Source organism: Lathamus discolor, chromosome 4 (assembly GCF_037157495.1).
Source record: "Lathamus discolor isolate bLatDis1 chromosome 4, bLatDis1.hap1, whole genome shotgun sequence".
In the NCBI taxonomy this organism is placed as follows: Eukaryota; Metazoa; Chordata; class Aves; order Psittaciformes; family Psittacidae; genus Lathamus; species Lathamus discolor.
The window spans coordinates 70,858,594-70,877,036 of record NC_088887.1 but is presented as its reverse complement, the minus strand read 5'-3'; the positions used below and the strand labels follow the sequence as shown (position 1 = coordinate 70,877,036).

At 40.9% G+C, this 18,443-nt stretch overlaps 1 protein-coding gene across 4 annotated transcripts; it reads left to right on the top strand.

The window, feature by feature from the left end:
- Window positions 1–2,280: 2,280 nt before the first annotated feature.
- Window positions 2,281–17,746, top strand: BIVM (basic, immunoglobulin-like variable motif containing). Of its 4 annotated transcripts, none has more exons than XM_065677955.1 (11): window positions 2,282–2,414; window positions 3,771–4,377; window positions 5,868–5,994; window positions 6,980–7,075; window positions 7,183–7,287; window positions 9,055–9,149; window positions 9,981–10,113; window positions 12,259–12,330; window positions 13,144–13,227; window positions 15,295–15,391; window positions 16,251–17,746. In XM_065677955.1, the coding sequence occupies exons 2-11, from the start codon at window positions 3,888–3,890 to the stop codon at window positions 16,539–16,541; spliced, it is 1,590 nt and encodes a 529-aa protein (XP_065534027.1). In that variant the 5' UTR covers window positions 2,282–2,414; window positions 3,771–3,887; the 3' UTR covers window positions 16,542–17,746. The 4 variants fall into 4 exon arrangements, with proteins under 4 accessions (XP_065534031.1, XP_065534027.1, XP_065534030.1 ...); XM_065677958.1 differs by lacking the exon at window positions 2,282–2,414 and adding an exon at window positions 2,558–2,808; XM_065677956.1 differs by lacking the exon at window positions 2,282–2,414 and adding an exon at window positions 2,867–2,941.
- The last annotated feature ends 697 nt before the right edge of the window (window positions 17,747–18,443 follow it).

Sequence of the window (18,443 nt, the reverse complement as noted above, 5' to 3'; positions counted from 1 at the left end):
GAAAACTCAACAAAACCAAGGCTTCTTTGTGAAAGAACTTTAATCCCAAAAGATACTTTAATTGTTCTTTATTGCTTTATTCTTGATAAGGCAATACAGAAAACTGAACATCATCAAGGAGTCACAATTTCAATGAGATTTTTTATTTTGCATTTTGAAATAAAGAAAAGTGAACACACACACACACACACACACAAATCACTTCCTTTGAGAAAACTACAAGCTGAGAAAGGACCACTTGAGTCAATGAATGTAGTCTCTTCCAACCAGCAACCACATCACAAAATGCCTTAAAATATTACCAAGCTCCCAACTTTTGAAGCCAGATTTTTGCCACCCCCCTTCCCCTCCTCCTTCCCCCGCCCCATTCCTATTGACACGATTTCTCAGGACATCCAGCAGTTAAAAAGTTTGCAATTTCCAGTCTAAAAATTCCTGCAGGCCCTACTTTATATCCATGACCCTTTAGTTGCTTTTGCTTCCCCATCTTTACACCACCCACCCCCCCCACCCCGATGTATTTTACAGGCTGAAATCACACTCCTTCTCAACGTATGTCTTGCTGTATGAAACAACCTAGCCTCCTTTAATGGAAGAGAACTTTAGAAAGAAATGTCACAGCTACAGAATTCACAGAACATCCTTCCTCTTCCTAGCAGGGCGGCATTGGCATGTTAAAAAAAGCACAGCAGCAATGAAGTCAAGGTGACACACTTCTACACTCCTGCCATTCTCTCCTCCAGCTTTTCTCCCCCACATTAAATGCAGCTTGGGGAATCTGTGTAGAGATCTGGCACTATTTGTTAGCACCCAAACAAGTTGTAAAATCAATCATGCAACCTAATTTTAGTCCTGGCTGGCAAAGCCAACGTTGCTGTTACCCTCATGCCTATAATTTGGCTCAAAGAGGCAGAATTGTTTAATTACTCCAAAAGCTGTTGGCCAACTAAAGCTCAACAGCCTTCCAGCTGGCAAAAGCATAAGGGATGCTCTCCTTAATGAGAGGCAGGTTGCCTCAGGGAAAAATCACATAGAATTTTGAATCTGATCAAGTCTCCCTTGTGTCCAAGGGATGGCAAACTCGGCTGTGCCCATGGCTACTACAGATCTTATGTAGCTCTGCTCTGCCTAGCCACTGAACACTATCAAATAACTAACACTGGAGGATTCTTCCCATTATTTGCAGCACCTCTCTCAGAAGCTGTTGAGGGGGATAGGGGCTCTGAGGGCACCATGGAGTCATCACTAGCATTGGATCCCCGGTCAGCAGTAAAGGACACCATGTAAACTTTTGTTCTTCCTGGGTTTGGTCAGTATTTTCCTTTGTTGTTTTTATTTTTGTAACTACGTCATCATAAAAGCAATAATGATTACAAATCTGAGTATTTTAAAACCAATACATTTAAAATAATTGTGGCAGTACCGGAAGCACTCCATTCATGTCTTCAGTGTCACTATGTTTAATGGTGTTGAAAATATACTGGCTGCAGTGAAGATGAGATGGGAAATACCTTCAGTAGTTTCAGACCTGAAATCATCATTTGTTCTTCTTTACAGTTTTCTGGAAGCATTTCTGTTACATGTATTCTTGCTACGGTCAGGGAAACCAAGAGACACCTGTGCAAACACAAGGCCCAGATACCTGCCCCTTGCTCCCCAGGAGCCCAACACTCCCTGTCATGAGCCTGCACCTCAACGGGAAGGTGTCTCCACGCTAGAAGCACGATACCAAAGCTGAGCCAACACTCGCTGTGAGCAGAGCCTACTTTAACCCGACGACAGTTCGGGGCAGCAGGGACAGCCTTGATCAGGCATCCAGCTGCCCCCGGAGCTTTGGGCACGGAAAGGCGGCCCCAGCCTCGCCACCACCGGCAGCCCCAGGGCAGGGACGCCCACCTAGCGGAAGCGGCGGCACTCCAACGCCCGCACCCCACGGGGATGCGGGGAGTGCCCCCGGTCTGCCAGGGCAGGCGTCCCCGCGGCCGGCAGTCCGGAGCCAGGCACCTGCCCTGTATGGCTAGCGGCGGCGGGCAGCTGGGACCAGGATTTTCCGCAGCCAGTACCGCAGCGAAGCTGGGGCCTCCGGCGGCACAACCCCCGGCGGCACCTCACAGCTCCCCACCGCCATCCCTGAGCAGCTTCCGCACCTCCCGCCCCCGGGGCAGCGGCGGACGAGACCATGAGGGCGCATACGACAGGGAGGGAACAGCCAAAGCGATGCGTGTTGCAGCGCCAAGGCGCAGCCGCAGCTCAGCAGAGTGACGCGCAGGCGGTTCCCCTGAGCCACCATGAGGGCCTGCAGGGACAGCACGGCCGCCACCACGTTCAGACAGCCCCACGTATCCCCCCGCCCGCCGCGGGAGTTGGTGGCGGCCGTCGGCGGCGCTGCGGAGGCGGGGGCGGTGGGGGCGCAGGTGAGCCCGCGCTGCGCCGTGTCTGTTTCCGGCGTGCTCGCGTCCCCGCTCCGCCGCGGCCGGGGGAGGCGACGCAGGCGGGCGCCGCGCAGGTAACGAGCCGGGAGCGGGGCCGTGACCGCCAGCAGCCGCCCTTCCCCTCCTCTGCCCCGCCACCGGCGCTGAGGAGCGCAGCGCGCCCCTCCGCCCTCCTCGCTGGCCCTGCCGCCGTCGATCGGCGGCCTTTTCCCCCGGCCGGCGGCTGCTCTCTCTGGACCTGACTGGCGGGGGGCGGGGCCGCAGAGCCGCGCTGAGGCCCCGATTGGCGGCGCCCCCGCCCCGCCGCCCCTCCCCGGTGTTGAGGCCGGGCATCCTCCCGTACCCCGTTCCGTGGGGAGCTTTGCGGGCCTTCCCGGTGCGTGCCCCCGCGGGGCTGGTGTGAGCGGGAGCTCCCCGGGCGGGTCGGGTTTGGGCGCAGACCGGCTGCCCTCGCCGCTGCTGCGGTGCTGAGTGGTGCTGTGTTCCTGCGTTACCTTGCAGACTTTCAGGTAGAGCAGGGCTTCCGGAGTCCCAGTGGCGGGGCCGGGTCGTGCGCTGCTGCATCAGCTCAGGGAGCAGGAGTCAGTGCTGCCGGAGTGGGCTCTCGAGTGGGACTCCCCTTTCCGCCGTGCCGGGTTTCCCGTCTGCGGCGTGTCTTTGCGCCGCGGGCGTGCGAAGTGCTGCGATGACAGATAACACACGCTGTCAGTTTGCTTTTCTAAAAAACGTTGTTAAAAGCAAGACAGGCTCCTACATTTGGTTTTGGGAATTCTTAGCTGCTGTAAATAAACCCGCTTTCCCTACGTCTTGAAGAATAGGAGGCGCATAAAAATACAAAGCCTTAACAGCCGCGTGAGGAAAGTAGTCAAAAAGAGGGTAGTTTTGTCAATTTGTAGTCAAGAGAGATAATAGTTACTGTAATTTTCTGTAAGCTCGAACTTCAGTAGGGGCAAAAGTACGTGGAATTCTTCTTAAGTGACCTTAAGTTGTTTTTGTGATTTGCTAATTTGTATAAATGATTTCTTACTCTGCCTCTGTATTCTGACTGTAAGGAATTGAAGTGATCCACCACAACTGCAGAAATGTAGGAAGATTTATCATTAATGTGTTCGTTTACATGTGCAATTACTCATGATAACTTCATCCTAGTATCATTAGGGCGTATGCTGGGCATCTCAGAAATAAACGCTGTTTGTAGAATCTAAAGATGCTTTGGAAGAGACGTGGTGTATGTTGTGACATATCTTGAAGGATATTTCAGCTTTTATTGGACATGATTATTCAAAGATGAGCTTTGTGGTGTGTTATTGATTCTACTACCTTCTCATTTTCTTTCAGGTACATCGTCAGTACCTTGCAGAGGCAATGGAGATAATGATGCAAACTCTGTTGTAATTAAAGCATAAAGAAAAAAAAAGCGTTCTTGGCTCTACAGTACTCTGTTAGTATCATTCAATGCCTAACATTTCAGAAGATGAAAAGGAGAATGGTTCTGGAAATAATGGAAACACTGAAAACAAACCTGGGAAAGAATCCCCAGAAGCTTCTCTGCATGATCCTGTTAAGCCGTACTGCATGACAGATGCCTCTACTGTGTCCTTGGTGTCGAGGGGAAATGGGCATTATCCATGGGGATGTCCTGTGACTCATACACGAGAGAAATTTTATACCATCTGCTCAGACTATGCTTTTTTAAACAGAGTAACATCCATTTGTAAGAGCCCAAGTGCTTCAGTTAGTGCCTGCCTGTCAGGCAGTGCTGCCTTAAACGTTGGAAATAACACCCCTGGCTTACTCGGAATTCAAACTGGTGCTTCAGATATAATCTACAGTGAAGATGCTAACTTGGAAGGCTTGTCTGGTGACCTTGGAAAGCTTCCCCTGGCATGGGAAATCGACAAATCAGAGTTCAATGGCGTCACCAACAATCTGAAGAACAAAGCAGGTGAGGTGGATTCAGTGGTATGCTAGGAGACACTTTGTGTTTATGACTTATTTGTGGAGGGGCCTGGTCAGCACACCTATCTCTTGAAGAAGTCCTATAGAAGAACGTGTGCATGATTTCAAACAGCTTGCTCTCAAACAACCTGCTTGCTGGGAAAGGAACGAGTGAAATGGGAGGAGTGAATGTCAGGTGTAGCTGCCTGGGGAAATGGCTCTAAAATAGGGCTGGCTGCTGCTTAACTGTGTGGGGCTTTTGGGTATTATTTGGGATGCCTTCTGGTTTTGTTTATATTTGTGTGCTCACCTGCCCCCCACACCCTTGGGTTTTTGGAGTGTTTTTTTTCTTTTAGTAGCACCTAGTGGATTGTGCAGTGATTACTTCTACCTGATAAGTACAGGTTTGTCACTTGCAAAATGTTTCAAGTTACTTCAGAGATCTATTTTGAAATGAAAGACCTGGTTTATTATGACAAGGGGTAAATGAAATTATTATAGTTACCTGGGACAGCAGTTTATTTCTGTTATAGAATTGTATTTATTTTTATTTGCTATTAGTATACATTGTTAGGGAGCCCATTTCTTTGCTACCTCCTATGTTCTTTCTCTGCTTGTTCCCAGATTGCATCTGTGAATCAAGCACTTGCATACACACTTGGTTTCCTTTGTCCTGTAATCCCTCCACCTACTTATAGGGCTGTAGATTTTTTTCTTAAGGGCTTGGCTAGCTACTCAGATTTCTGCTTTCTCTACCTTAGTATGAAACTGGTTTAGTAAAACTTAAAAACATCTTTGGCAAATTGGCTTTGCTTTTTCATATGTACATGTAGTGTCCTTTAGTTATAATAAGAAACAAATGGTAGTATCTTACTATCATTACAGGATGGTCATTTCTGTTAAAATATATGTGGTATGTTTCATTTGGAAGTGATGGCTTCAGAATGGGACAGCAATACTACTGCTCTAGCATGTGGCCAGATTTTTCATTTCCACTGCCATAGTGGCTTACAAAAAGGAAAAGACCTTGGGGGTATATTATTCTTACTGGATTTGCATATATATTTTCATCAGAAAGTGTAGCTGGTTACAGAGTTTGGCCGTGGAAAACATGTGTTTCATTAAATTTTTCTGTGCATTTAATGTTAGGAGATGGGAAGTCCATGGTGGTCTAAGTGCCTGTTTCTGGGATAGCTGATTTATCACATTAGAATAATCAGATTGACTGCTCTCTGAACAGTCAGGCAGGTCATCATTAATGCTGTGCATGATCTGAACACAGTGATGTTTACAGAGCTGATGGCAGCTTTACAAACCTGTTGACAATCTTGTTTATGTATTTGAGCTTTTTCCTTCAATTAATGTTTAGACTCAGTTTGCAGTTACTAACACAGCCAGCATCTCTATTCAAGGTGTATGCTATTACTAAAAATATTTAAGAAGAAAGATAGGAAAGGCAAACTCGGCATGCATTTGTTTCTGAAATCTGTTTTGCAGGCAACATGAAGAAGCAGGTGACAAAGAAAAAATCTGTAGACAAAAAAAGCAGACACCACAGGGAGTGTCCTCAGCGTTCTGCCCTTGAAGATGTGAAGGAGAGGAAAGTGTTGGACCTCCGGAGATGGTAGTGTTTATTAATTGTGTTTATCTCCATACCGTTTGTTAGTAAACACTGTTGCTGGTTATCCGATTTCAAACTTAATAATGTCTTCATACTACTTTTTAAGTACAAATGGGGATATGTTAAGCATACATTCCCGAGATCTCTTACTTTCTACAGGAGGAATAAGAGCTTCCCTCCCATCTGTTGAAATTCATAAAATTTTTCTTTGTAAACATTTTTTTTTCTTTCAATAGGGAAAAAAAAATATGTGGGTATTCGTTGCTGAAAAAAAACAAACACCCAAGTTCATTTGTATGGTCAGGCAAAAACTAAACATAGCACTGATATGTTTTACTCCTGATTTTTCTTTTTACTTGGAAATACTTGGCTGGAATCTGTCAGTTCTGTACGACCTATATCATATGAATATAGTTTAGTATGGGGTGTCCCTGCCCATGGTGGGAGGGTTGTAACTAAATGATCTTACGGTGCTTTCCAACACTAACTATTCTATGATTCTACTAAGTTAATTTAGTTTTTGAATCCATCTGTTTTTTACTGTATGTCTGTGACATCAATTTAGACGTCTGTATGCCTATGTCAGATATCTGTATATCTGTGACACCAGTTAGAGTTAGCCTGTGGAATCTGCAACTTGGAATGGCATTTGTTAGTAAATTGGTAAAAGTGCAGTTTAGCACAAGTTCATGCGTTAGAAGAGACTGGATTAAACGGTACATTACATTAGCGCAGAACCACTTTTTTCCTAGTGATTTCTGTGAAATAGGGTAGTAGTATCTCACAGAGAAATTGGTTAACATGTTTACTTTTTTTTTTAAGATGGCATTTTTAAATTTTTCATTTATTTATTTTTTTAATTTAATTTTAATGCAGGTGACATAAAAACATTTAAGATAACATGTCGCACAGAAAAGTAGTTCAGGTTGCTCCTGAACTACTAAATCAAGAACACTTACTAAGGTGTTTGAGGTTTTGTTTTGTTTAGGTATTGTGTTAGCAGACCTCAATACAAGACTTCCTGTGGAATTTCGTCTTTAGTGTCTTGCTGGAATTTCTTATATAGTACACTGGGAGCTGGAAGGTGAGTCACACATAGACTGCTTTGCCTCTAGAGACTCTAAAAGACATAGCTGATTACTTAATTAAACAATTTTTTTTTCTTTTTTCTCTTCCTCCATCACCTACCAGTTTACCACCTATTACTCAAGAAGAAGCTCTGCATATACTGGGCTTTCAGCCTCCATTTGAAGAGATTCGGTTTGGTCCCTTCACTGGAAATACAACTTTAATGAGGTCTGTTTGGGTTTTTTTTGATGTTAACATATGCAAAATAAAATGAAACTGAGAGATAGAACCTTTAAAAACACGGTAGCAGTTCAGTAATAAAAATAAAAAAGAAATGTGGCTGACAAGTTAACTTGTGACACAAGTTAGTCTTCTTACGTTTAGGATGATGAAGCATACCTGGGTACTGTGACAGTACCCAAAGAAACTTTGCAAAGCATTTTTGCACTAGCCATTTTGCATAGTGCAGTGTTGCTGCACAGATCAGGTGGACATGAAATTCTATTTGATGTTTGGTTCAGTTTGTTTAATGGTTGTAGAATGCTCTAATGAATCTGCTCTCCTAGTTAGAAAACTTTTTTCTTTACCTTCATTTTCCTGTCTTAGAAAATGCATGTTAAAGCCACTGGAACAGCCTGAAAAGGCAATTGATACAGACTAGTAGCTTTATGTAAAACATAATTTAAGAACTGAAAATGAAATAGCGAGTGCTGCATCTTTGTTGCAGTGGAGCTGTTCAGGAGATTATATAAAATAAAAAGGAAAAGGTGGGGTTGGAGTCACAGAATGCTTGAATTTCAAATTCTGTTTCACTTCTGCCATTTCCTGATCTTGATGAATTGGGTCTAAAATCTTCGTCCTTTTTATTCTGTTTTATTAAGCTCATTAGGAGTTTTAGGATTAAACAGTAGCATGTCGTACTTGAGTGTTGAACATCTTGACAGGGCTTTGATCTGTTGTCTTCTGTGAGATTTTAAAAAAAATATTGCTGTATTCTTGCCTGTTTCATGAGTTGGATTTGATCTAGCTAGTATTTTTTGAAGCCAGTGTATAGGGTTTGGCACAAAATATGGGTGCTGGATTTGAGAATGTGGCAGCAGTCTGTTCTTTAATGGTAACATACTGGTTAGATCAGTGAAAAGTGTCATGAAAACTTCCTTTAAGAGACTTACATCCGGATTTTTTATCTCTAGTAGTATAACAGGGTACAGCGACCCTTATAGACCAAGCTGATAGATCTTTATGTAAACAGTGTATACAAATGTTAAACTTGTAATTTGTCGTACTTTTCCCCCTTGTGTGCTGCAGAAATGTTACCTTATTAGTTTTTTTTTCTTCCTGGTTTAATCATTTGTAAGTACTTGGCAGGTTGGTAAAAAGGAGCCAACCCCGTCACCTGACATAGCTTTATGCCTGAGGTATTATCTTCAGAGATGTGAATTTGAATCTTCTAATGTGGAAAAGTTGCAGACCTGTCTTCACTTACTGCTGCTGTGAGGAGTTACAGTATGAGACTTGTGTAACACTTGGGCATTGTGAAGCTTATGTGACAGAAGCCCAGCATGGTCTCACTTGAAGGGTTGTGCCTTCTGGTGTCTTACAAGATTCCCTTTGTGTAGCTTACAAATCATGGTTGAACATTGACATCTCAGGACCCAATTATCTTTCTAAAGGCTGAGTAATTGAAAGTTAGAGGCGACTGAACTAAGCACGAATAGGATCAACATTTCACATCCAGCCCTTTTGTTATTACGGATTCACATTGGGTCTGAAAAGGCAAAACGAAGGGAAAGGCTTTAGTATGTATTATCTCTCTAGGATATGTTTCTACTAGGGTACCATGGCTATCTACAGTTTATATACTAGTGTGGTAGGTACTAAGTAGCACTCCAAGACTTTTTTTCTAAACTGTCCAGCAGGAGAAGAGTGTGAGGAAAGAAAATTGCATTTAATTACTCTTTTGAGTTACTACAATCTTTAAGCTTATTGTTTCAGATGGTTTAGGCAAATAAACGATCACTTCCATATCAAGGGATGCTCATATGTTCTGTATAAACCTCATGGGAAGAACAAGACAGCTGGAGAAACTGGTACGTAGCTAATTCTAAAGCATTCATCTTACAGGGTGTAAACTGAAAAATCCTGCAATGTGTAGCATTTGACAGGACAAAACCACTAAGTAGTACTTCCAGTTTGAGATAAGCTGTCAAATAGCTCCAAGTTGCCTGATTTTTCTGGTTTTACTTTTTCTCTTACTTTGCTAAAACTTTCATTTGTAGTTTTATTTTGGTAAAATATATTCTGTACTATATATTCTGCTGTCACAGAATTGGAATTTTAAGGTATCCAGGAGGGCACTGCACATCCAGTTCTTGGTATCCTATGTGAGAATTCTGTCTTGTTTCAGTGCCTTTTCTAGCCTTTTCCCTGAAACTGAGCACTGCAGTCACATTACAAAATACTGTATGCCCAAATGTGGAATGTGTTCCTGAAACTAGGAAGCTCCAAGAAGGTCACAATACTTAAAAGTTTAAAAGCTTTTAGGGGTTTCAGTAGTATCACTGATGTGTGCTATATCTAACTTGGGGCAGTGGGACTGCATTGTGTATTTTGTTTCTTTTTTTACACAACAAGTAATTTTTAATGTAACTTTGATCTAAATAGAATGCATGCTTTATATTCCGTTTCCCTAGTACAGATTACATGGCAGATAGTATTTAATTTCCTGCCTGCTACAGAAAAACCCAAAACAAACAAGAAGTTTGAAATCAAAACTGAATTTTGTGCATGCCTGTCAGGTTATGTCCTCTAGCTTAAAAAGCAGTGTAACTGTCCTATATTATCAGATAGGTCTTTTTTTTGCTGAATATGTTGTGCTGGATCCAAAGCTGTCTGCCCTGTAATCTGATCTTTCTTTGTAGCTGCAGGGGCCCTTGCAAAGCTAACGCGTGGCCTGAAAGATGAGTCAATGGCCTACATCTACCATTGCCAAAACCATTATTTTTGCCCAATTGGATTTGAAGCAACCCCAGTAAAAGCCAGCAAAGCCTATAGGTAAGATACTGTGTTTGTGTTCATTTTAATGCAGGAAACATACAGAAAAATTCACTACAAGTTGATACTGTTTTTATCCCTAGATAACATTTCAGTGTATATTGTAAAAGCATTTATGTCTGAACTAGCAAAACACTGCAGTGTGATTTGAAAGGACTGACTTAAAATGAAACACAACTAAGCAGACTAAATTGAGAGAACTGTAACAGAAAACTATGACCGGTAACTAAGAAATTATTTAGGTACATTTTAGCCAGGTATAGAGAGGGTAGTTACTTACCTGAAGGACAAGTGGAGGTAACTAGTCTGAAGAATAAAACCGTATGGCCTGAAAAAACCCAGATGTTTTCTAAAGGGAAACAAAAGAAGTAAGTGTGTGTTGTGTATGTGTGTGGTGGGATTTTTCTATAGTGATAGTAATCCACTATGAAGCAGGTGTGATAAAATCTGCACTTACAGAAACAGCGTGTATGGTGAGAACAGGTGATGTGTAGGTACTGCAGGATGGTGGTTACATACTGTTTTTGCGGTGTTGACTAATAATGATGATAAACTGCAAATGCTGGAGTGTAAGGCTTAGAAGAATAAAGATACCTGAATAATTTGTTACCAAGAATTGGCAGGGGGTAGGGAGAGGAGCTAGAAGAGGTCTCTGGACTATCACAGTATGTTTGGCTTTTTTAAACCAACGCTTGGAATGCTGAAGCACTTCTCAGAGACCATGTGAAACTTAATATGCCAGTTGGTTTAGAATAAAAATACAATTACCTGAATAATTCCAGGTTTGTCAAGGTAACATTACCCAGGATAAAATAACGGAATAGTTTATACAGATTTCAAGTAAATATAGGTTTTAAAAGAGGATAATAGCATTGATATTCATACTGAGTTTAGGGAAAGTCTTCCATTAAACCCACAAATTTTAAATTTGAAAAATTTCATAATCTTGAGGCAATTTGTCTTTGCTTTTATAAAGCGTTTAACTTGGTGCTGTTTGATATGCTGAGTAGTTTATTTTACCTCGGAATCAAACTGTTTTTCCTCTCTCAGAGTAGTGACAAACACAGTATGTAGTGGAGGTTTCTGCTGGACATTATCAAGGTTCAGCTGTTGGGTGGTATTTATCAGTAGTATCATTGAGCATAAGAAGGCAATCCCTGGCAAAATTAGTAGGTACCAATAGTGGGGAATGCTAAACAGTGACAAGAATAGGTCAGTGATGTAAGGTGAGTCTCAGTCTTGCAGTCTGCTTACCAAGCAGTCTACCTTTGGCTGTATTGAAGGTGTAGAGTCACATCACAGAGTGCAGAATGCTAGATCTACCTTTAGAGTTCAAAATGGTATTTTTTTTGGAGGTAATAAAGCATAATCACCTGAATCTAATTTGTTCCCAGTGTGTGACCATAGGGTTAATGAAAGCTTTTAGTATATGAACAAAAGAATACAGAAGCTTATTCCACTGACATGCCATGTGAGTGAGAAGAGTGTGGAAAATATGTCCGAAATAGAAGTCCCACTGCATTACTTTGCTTAAGTTTACTGAGAGGTTAATATCTTGCTTGCTTGATCAGTTACTAAGAATCTGCACTGAAAGAGCAAAGGAAAAAAAAAAGTATTTACTGGATAAAAAATGCAGTTTGAGAAATAGTATGGTGCAGTGTGTGGAAATTTAGTATGCCTTATATCTAGTTTGAATTTATATTGTTTAGCAGTGAGCAAGAACAAAAATTTTGATTCTTTACCTGTGGTTGAAAGGGATTCTCAGTTACTAGTAATGTTATTTTAAAGCAAATATTAGACTTTAATCCTTATTAGACTTTAATCCTGACAACAGATCTCTTCTAACAATGTAACATGAAGTAATGATTTCAGGGAGCTTTTGTAGCCTCATTTTTGCCTGGAGCTCTGACCAGAAGAACATCCTGTTCTTTTTGTATCTTCTAATATCTTATTGGGAAAAAATATGGTTGAGAAGCACTATCAGTAGATTCTGCAGCAGTTCTTGTTTACCTGATTTTGCATTCTAGTTATAAAGGAAACCTTTTATTTAGAAATCAAGCTAAGTAATGTTAAAATCCCCAAAGAAATAGGCTGAGCTTAGGAGTCAGTTCTTAGGTCACCCACAGACTTTCTATATGATCTTAGGTTGCTGGATTTGGACTCGGGAGACCTAGGTTCAGTTCCCAGTTCAACCACAGACTTCCAGTGTGACTTTAGGTAAGTCAGTTAATCTGTCCTGTGTCTTGGTTTCCCATCTGTACAATGATGGCATACATTTTTATTTTGCAGAGAGTTTTGTAAGTAACAAATTACTACAAGAGTAAGGCTATGTGCTGTCTAATACCCTAGGCAGAAAAATCTCAGCTTTTGTCACAATTGAAGCTGAAATAGTTTTTCATGGGATAGTTAGACACAGGAAGTCACAGAGCAGTCCTTTATATCTCATCAGTCTGCCCTGATGTTTGTCACAAATTTTCCCTGGCGAAGTTACTTCAGGCTGTGAGTTTCTTGGAAGTTGCTCACAAACTTGGAACTAGTGTCAGTTGAGGGTTTTGGTTTTTAATATATGTTACTGTATCCTTAGGAGGAAGCAGTTGAAGTTTCCAGCTGTTTTCTGACTGGTTACTCTACAGCTGTTAGTAACAACTGTCATCTGGGGTATAGTTGAAAAACAGTGGAGGGGCTCTTCCATGACTCTGTTAGACATCACAGATAGGGAGAAAGATGTTTGTTTGGATCTTACACTAGACTGCCTTTCATCCAAGAAACACTTACTTTATGAAGGTCTGTCTTTTTCCTAAATAATAAGCAATAGCTTCTGTCTTGTTCCTAGCTTCTCCCAGAACTTGTGAAACAAAAAGTTTCCCCATATGCAGTTGCAACACTGTTTATAGCACAGGAGCTGGTTTTTAGTTTGGCTGAGGAAACAATTTTAAATATTAGACAATGCTAAAAAGAACAATAGAATGTTTATCTCTCTTTTTAGTATGCACAATAAATCTCACTAGGATTGTATCTTGTATTGAACAGAGGTCGTGTCTTGCAGCAAGAAGTAGAATATTGGATCTTAATTGGAGAGCCAAGCAGAAAACATCCAACAATACACTGTAAAAGGTATGTTACTTGGTAAGAACACAAACCAGTATGGGTTTTTCCAGAACAATTTGTATTTCTCTACTAAGGGTCACCTGGCGCCTTTTTAGTTCTTTTGAGTGAATATACTATAGTTCTAACAGAAGCAGGCACTTCAGTGAGGAACTTCATGTTTTGACCTCTAGGCTGGCTCTGCAGGTTTGTATCATGTGGCAGGATGTGTCAGCTGCTGGAAAGCCAAATCCTGTTTCTCTTTGAGTGTGATGCAGCTCACACTAGTCAGGAAGATGCCTCAGCTGTCTGTGATCATGCCAAATGTGACTTACAGGCTGTACGGAACTTGGAGGAGTTTATGTGTAGTTGAGGACATATACAGGCTGTGTCTGGGGCGTGCACAGGATATTATGCTGCTACCAAGATCTTCTAGCACAGGTGCAGGTACAGCTTGTACTCAGTTGTGTTATTAGCTTATAGAATCATAGAATAGTTGGGGTTGGAAAGGACCTTAAAATCATCTAGATCCAACCCCCCTGCCATGGGCAGGGATTTTAAAAATAAAAATCTATAAATTAAAACAATATATTTATTTTGTATGAGCTCTGGCTCATACAAAATCGGTGTCTCAACTAGACATACAGACTAGGAGATCTAGAGGGTGCTATGTAGAAATTACATTGATTAGTTAATATTTGTCATGATAAATTAATAGAACAGCTTTGTCAGCTTGACACACTAGTTCATAATGTTTAATATTAATTTGTGAAATGAGAGAACAGTCAAAAGAATACTGTTTCTCAAGAAACCAGTTCTGTGGTTAAAACATAAGTTTTAGCAAATAGCTTCTCTGCCACCCCTTGAGTTAATTATGGAGTGATTTTTTTCTTGATGTATTAGGAAAAGAGCTGTGAAAAAATAATAATAGTGATAATAATAATAAAGAAATCATACAGCTTCTGCTTTGCTTCCTCTTCTTTATTCTCTCATTATTTTGAAAAACTGAAAGTGTTTATCTGACAGCTTCATAGCCAGTCCAATCTAACCCAGTACCTAAAGGCCAGATATTTTTGTTTGTTTTGTCAGTGATGTGACTATGTCAATAACTGTAAATAGCTGGATATTTTGGACAAATGAAATTAAGTGCAACAAAATAAAAATCACAGTTATGCATGTGGCTGCTATGCTGTGAAGTGGCATCCTATACATCCCACTGACAGGATTTTGTCCTGTGGTATATAAGCTACAAATGAATAGAGGAAAAGGTTTCTGAAACATACTGCAAACCTTTGTAGTATTATTTCTGATTGTGGAGACAAATTCTTCTTCCAGCTACTATCCCAATGAGAGCTAGCAGAAAGTTCAATGCTTAAGATAGGAGGGCAAGGATTGGGGTAGAAATGGATTTTCTGAATTTGGAGGGTGGTGTTGGAGAGAAGGTGGTAATAACACATTCACAGAAATGAAAAAGCAAAGTGTAGGCTTAAAAATCTGGGATATGGGGACATTTATTTCTGTTGGACAAGAAGAAGCTGTGGAACTCTGAAGAGCTCAATGAATGGGGAATGGTTGAAATGACGGTTTGTTACAGATGGAAATTAGATACAAAGGAGGAGTGAGTTATGGTAAGAGCTGTCTGGTGAAAACAGATTTAGAGGGTGGAAAAAAAAAAACCCTGAACAGATATGAATTTGAAAAAAAATGTATGAAGGAGGAAGAGAGGATTAAATAAGTAAAAGCTAGTGTTTCTCCTTGCCTAAACCACACTTTGCTTCTTCCTTTCACAAACTGATGAACTGGTAAGGATGAGCTATGCAACCTAAGAACTCATGGTGCTCTTTTACTCATTTTGGAAGGTGTTTCCCAAGAGGAGGAATAATAACTGTGAATGCTTTGCTTAAAAGTGACACTTTTATATCTAGCTTGATGTCTCTAATGCTGAGGCTTTTACATCTTTACACATTTGTTTATCTTTAAATCTCTAGTAAGACTGTTTAAAGCTGCAGATCTGTATTTGCATGTGTGTGTACGTGAGTCTTAGTAGTGCTGAGGTTTCATAGATGTCAGCCAAGTGGTAATAATCTTATTCTGTAGGTGGGCAGATATTGTCACTGACCTAAACACCCAAAATCCAGAATATCTAGATATTCGTCACCTAGAGAGAGGATTGCAGCATCGAAAAACAAAGAAGGTAAGGTAAACTTACAAAGGTGGGAGGAAGTACCTTGCACTTCTGAAGTATGAATAACTTCACTAAAAGAAATTTGTTACAAAGTGTTGTTGAAGGCCAAAAACAAATGTGGGTACGTGCGTACCAGAGTTATTTATATTTACTTGCAGGACAAGACACAAAGCAGCAGCAGCCTGGCATTTGCAAGGATGAACCAGGCTATCTGTATATACAGTATATTTAATCACAGTATTTAACCTCATTGGCTTAAAATGTAGCTACAGCAAGTATAGAAATACTCTACAGATAAAATACAGACAGATCCTTTTGGTACATGACCTTCTAGCTACACATAAGAAGGAAAGAAAATGCAGTCAAGGAGGATCAAGCATAAAAGAATGCCTGTGTTAGTCTTGAGCAGACTTTATGGGTCGGAGATGTATTTTCAGTTTGCACGTCGAAAGTCTATGGGAAATAATAGGTTGGAAGAGATAATTTCAAATGTGGCGAAGCTATGGAAGACCATGTCAGAAAGATGAGAAGGGCCCAGAACAGGTATTTATGTGAGGGTGGCTGAGATTAAAAAAAAGACTAGCAGAAGCTGTTATACTAGCCAGTGAAAGATTAAAAGTGATAACTTTAAAATACAAGAAAGAAGGGAGTAATTGAACCTGGGGAACAGTAAAAACTGATTGAGCAGAGTTGTTTGTGGATATGGTTTTGTGGGTTGTTTTGTTTGCTTGTGTGTGTGTTGTTGAGGGGGTTTTGTTTTCCTTTTTTAAAGAATTCTGTTACCCACCCAGATGTTAATTTCAAATATCCATGTATGTTATAAATGCAACTGTGCACATTTAACAGTGAACCTTTTTACTTTGGTTAGGTTGGAGGAAATCTTCATTGCATCATTGCCTTTCAGAGACTTAGCTGGCAAAGATTTGGTCCTTGGAATTTTCCATTTGGAAACATTAGACAGGATAAACAATCCCAAACACCAGGACAAGGAATTTCCAAATCTGAGAGTGAAGACAATATCTCTAAGAAACAACATGGGCGACTGGGTCGATCATTCAGTGCTGGCTTTCATCAAGAATCTACATGGAAGAAGTCTAATCTTCGTGAGAGGAGGAATAGTGGGTATCAGAGTTATAATGATTATGATGGAAATGATTAAAATTAACTTTAGATAATAGAGTTGATATATTAAAGTTAGTTTTAATCAAGACATATTAGGGATCTATTAGTCCTAGAATAAGTATGAATAGAAATTATGGTACAAGATACATCTTCATAATTATTAAATAAATCTAATTTTATGATTGCAGTGGATGAGATCTGATGTATAAGCTGACAGATAAGCACAGGTTATTGTACTTTTGCAATCAAAACTAAATACGGCTACAAAATCAATCATTTCTTTTGAAATAATTGTATTATGTCCTCATCTGTGAAAACAAAAGAGCAGATTGAAATTAATCAGTGTTATAAGCAGGCTTCATTGAAAATACTTAGTATTCACAAGCATGGAAATTTATGATATGACTTTATAAAAAGGATTGTTCTGCAAGTTACGTAAAGGTAAAAGCAAACATTGCCTTCCTTTTGAACACTCCATTTTATTGAGGCCGCCCATATCCAGTGAAAAGGGAAAAAATAAATCATATAGGTTAGAAAACCTTGTCAGATTTACACAGTGAATGTACATTCTCCATTTAGTGCCCAGTGGATTTCTGTCAGTCGGATAATCATATTTTGTCAAGCAGGTCTCAGTTTCTTTTCCCTTAGCTGGATACCTGTTTCAGACTGAGAGGAATCACCTGTGGTGGGAAATGTTTGAGGATGGACCTTCTATACTGCTTTTGCTCTGTGGGTACAGTGACTGAATTCTTACCCTGGAGCCTCTTGAGAGCACAGACTCACTTAACACAAGCTTACAGAATGCGGCGTTAAAAAGCTGCATTTGCCATTAGCCAAATGAGCTAGCTGAACACTGCGTTCTGTTGGCAGTTCTTATTCATTCTTGAAACCCCTGTCATTTTTCTGCCGCTCTTTTCATTTTTGTGTGAAGGGGATGCAAGTGCTGAAAGCTGCTTGCAGCCCTGATGACATAACTCTTGGCTAGCAAACAGCTCAAGTTTTATCAGGTGTCCCTGTGCAGTCTCCTTTTTCCCTAATTTGAAATTTATCCAATTGTTTTCCCAGACACACCTCAGCGGTTGCAACTGTCTGTGCACAGACGTTCATACCTGCTCAAGGATTAATTTTTTGACATAAAAAGATTTGTCATGGAATGCAGGGGTTTTGTAGGTCGCTGCTTTTGTTAACCAAAAAAAAAAAAAAAAGGGAGACTTTTGTTCATTCAATAAAATTTGTTTTCTACTTTGTTGTTTCCTTTTCATTTGTCCTGGGAATGGAGACCTAATGTTTAGTGAAGGTTTTCAGGAAAGTAGGTAAGTGAAGGGTCAGGACTGCGACTCCTGCTTAGCAAAAAGTAGTCGTGGAGGTAGCATGTCTTTCTTTGCTCATAAGCCTGTGCAGCCACTGTGACTTCTGATACTTAATTTCTTAAAGTCTGCAGGCTGATGACTGAGCAAGACCCATGGCTTTTTATTTTCCAGATGAGCTGTTTTCAGACTTTATTTCTGCAAGGTGAATTTGGGCTGAGGCCTCAGATTTCTTTAGAATACTGTAATTGTGTTCTTTAGGGGCCTTCAGGTTTATGTGAGTTACACAAACGTCTTAAGTTTTACTTAATAATCAGTTGCTCTGCGGAACAGGAACTCCGCTCTGACAGTAGCCTGTTAGTCTATTTTGCTTTTGGGTACACTTCAATGAAGCGCATAGGATATTCCAGCCTTCCGGCATTGGCAGGATGCGTGTCCCTGGGGACCGGCAGCTGGGAGCTTTCCTAGTGATTCGCGGTGGAGTGGGGGGGGGGCAGTGGGGATGTGTAAGAGAGTGGAGAGCACGGGACGGGGGAAAACCATGTTCAGAGGCACAAAACCACTACTGTTTTCGCTTGTGCGAGGTGGTGTGTGGCATTTCGCCCACCCGCAACAGGCGCTTGGCGCACCGC

Bases quoted from the DNA above. Each gene is read 5' to 3' on its own strand.
- BIVM (XM_065677955.1), top strand. From the start codon at position 3,888: ATGCCTAACATTTCAGAAGATGAAAAGGAGAATGGTTCTGGAAATAAT. The intron at 9,150-9,980 runs GTACGTAGCTAA...CTTTCTTTGTAG, and splicing joins CAAGACAGCTGGAGAAACTG to CTGCAGGGGCCCTTGCAAAG. The intron at 10,114-12,258 runs GTAAGATACTGT...ATATGATCTTAG, and splicing joins AAAGCCAGCAAAGCCTATAG to GTTGCTGGATTTGGACTCGG.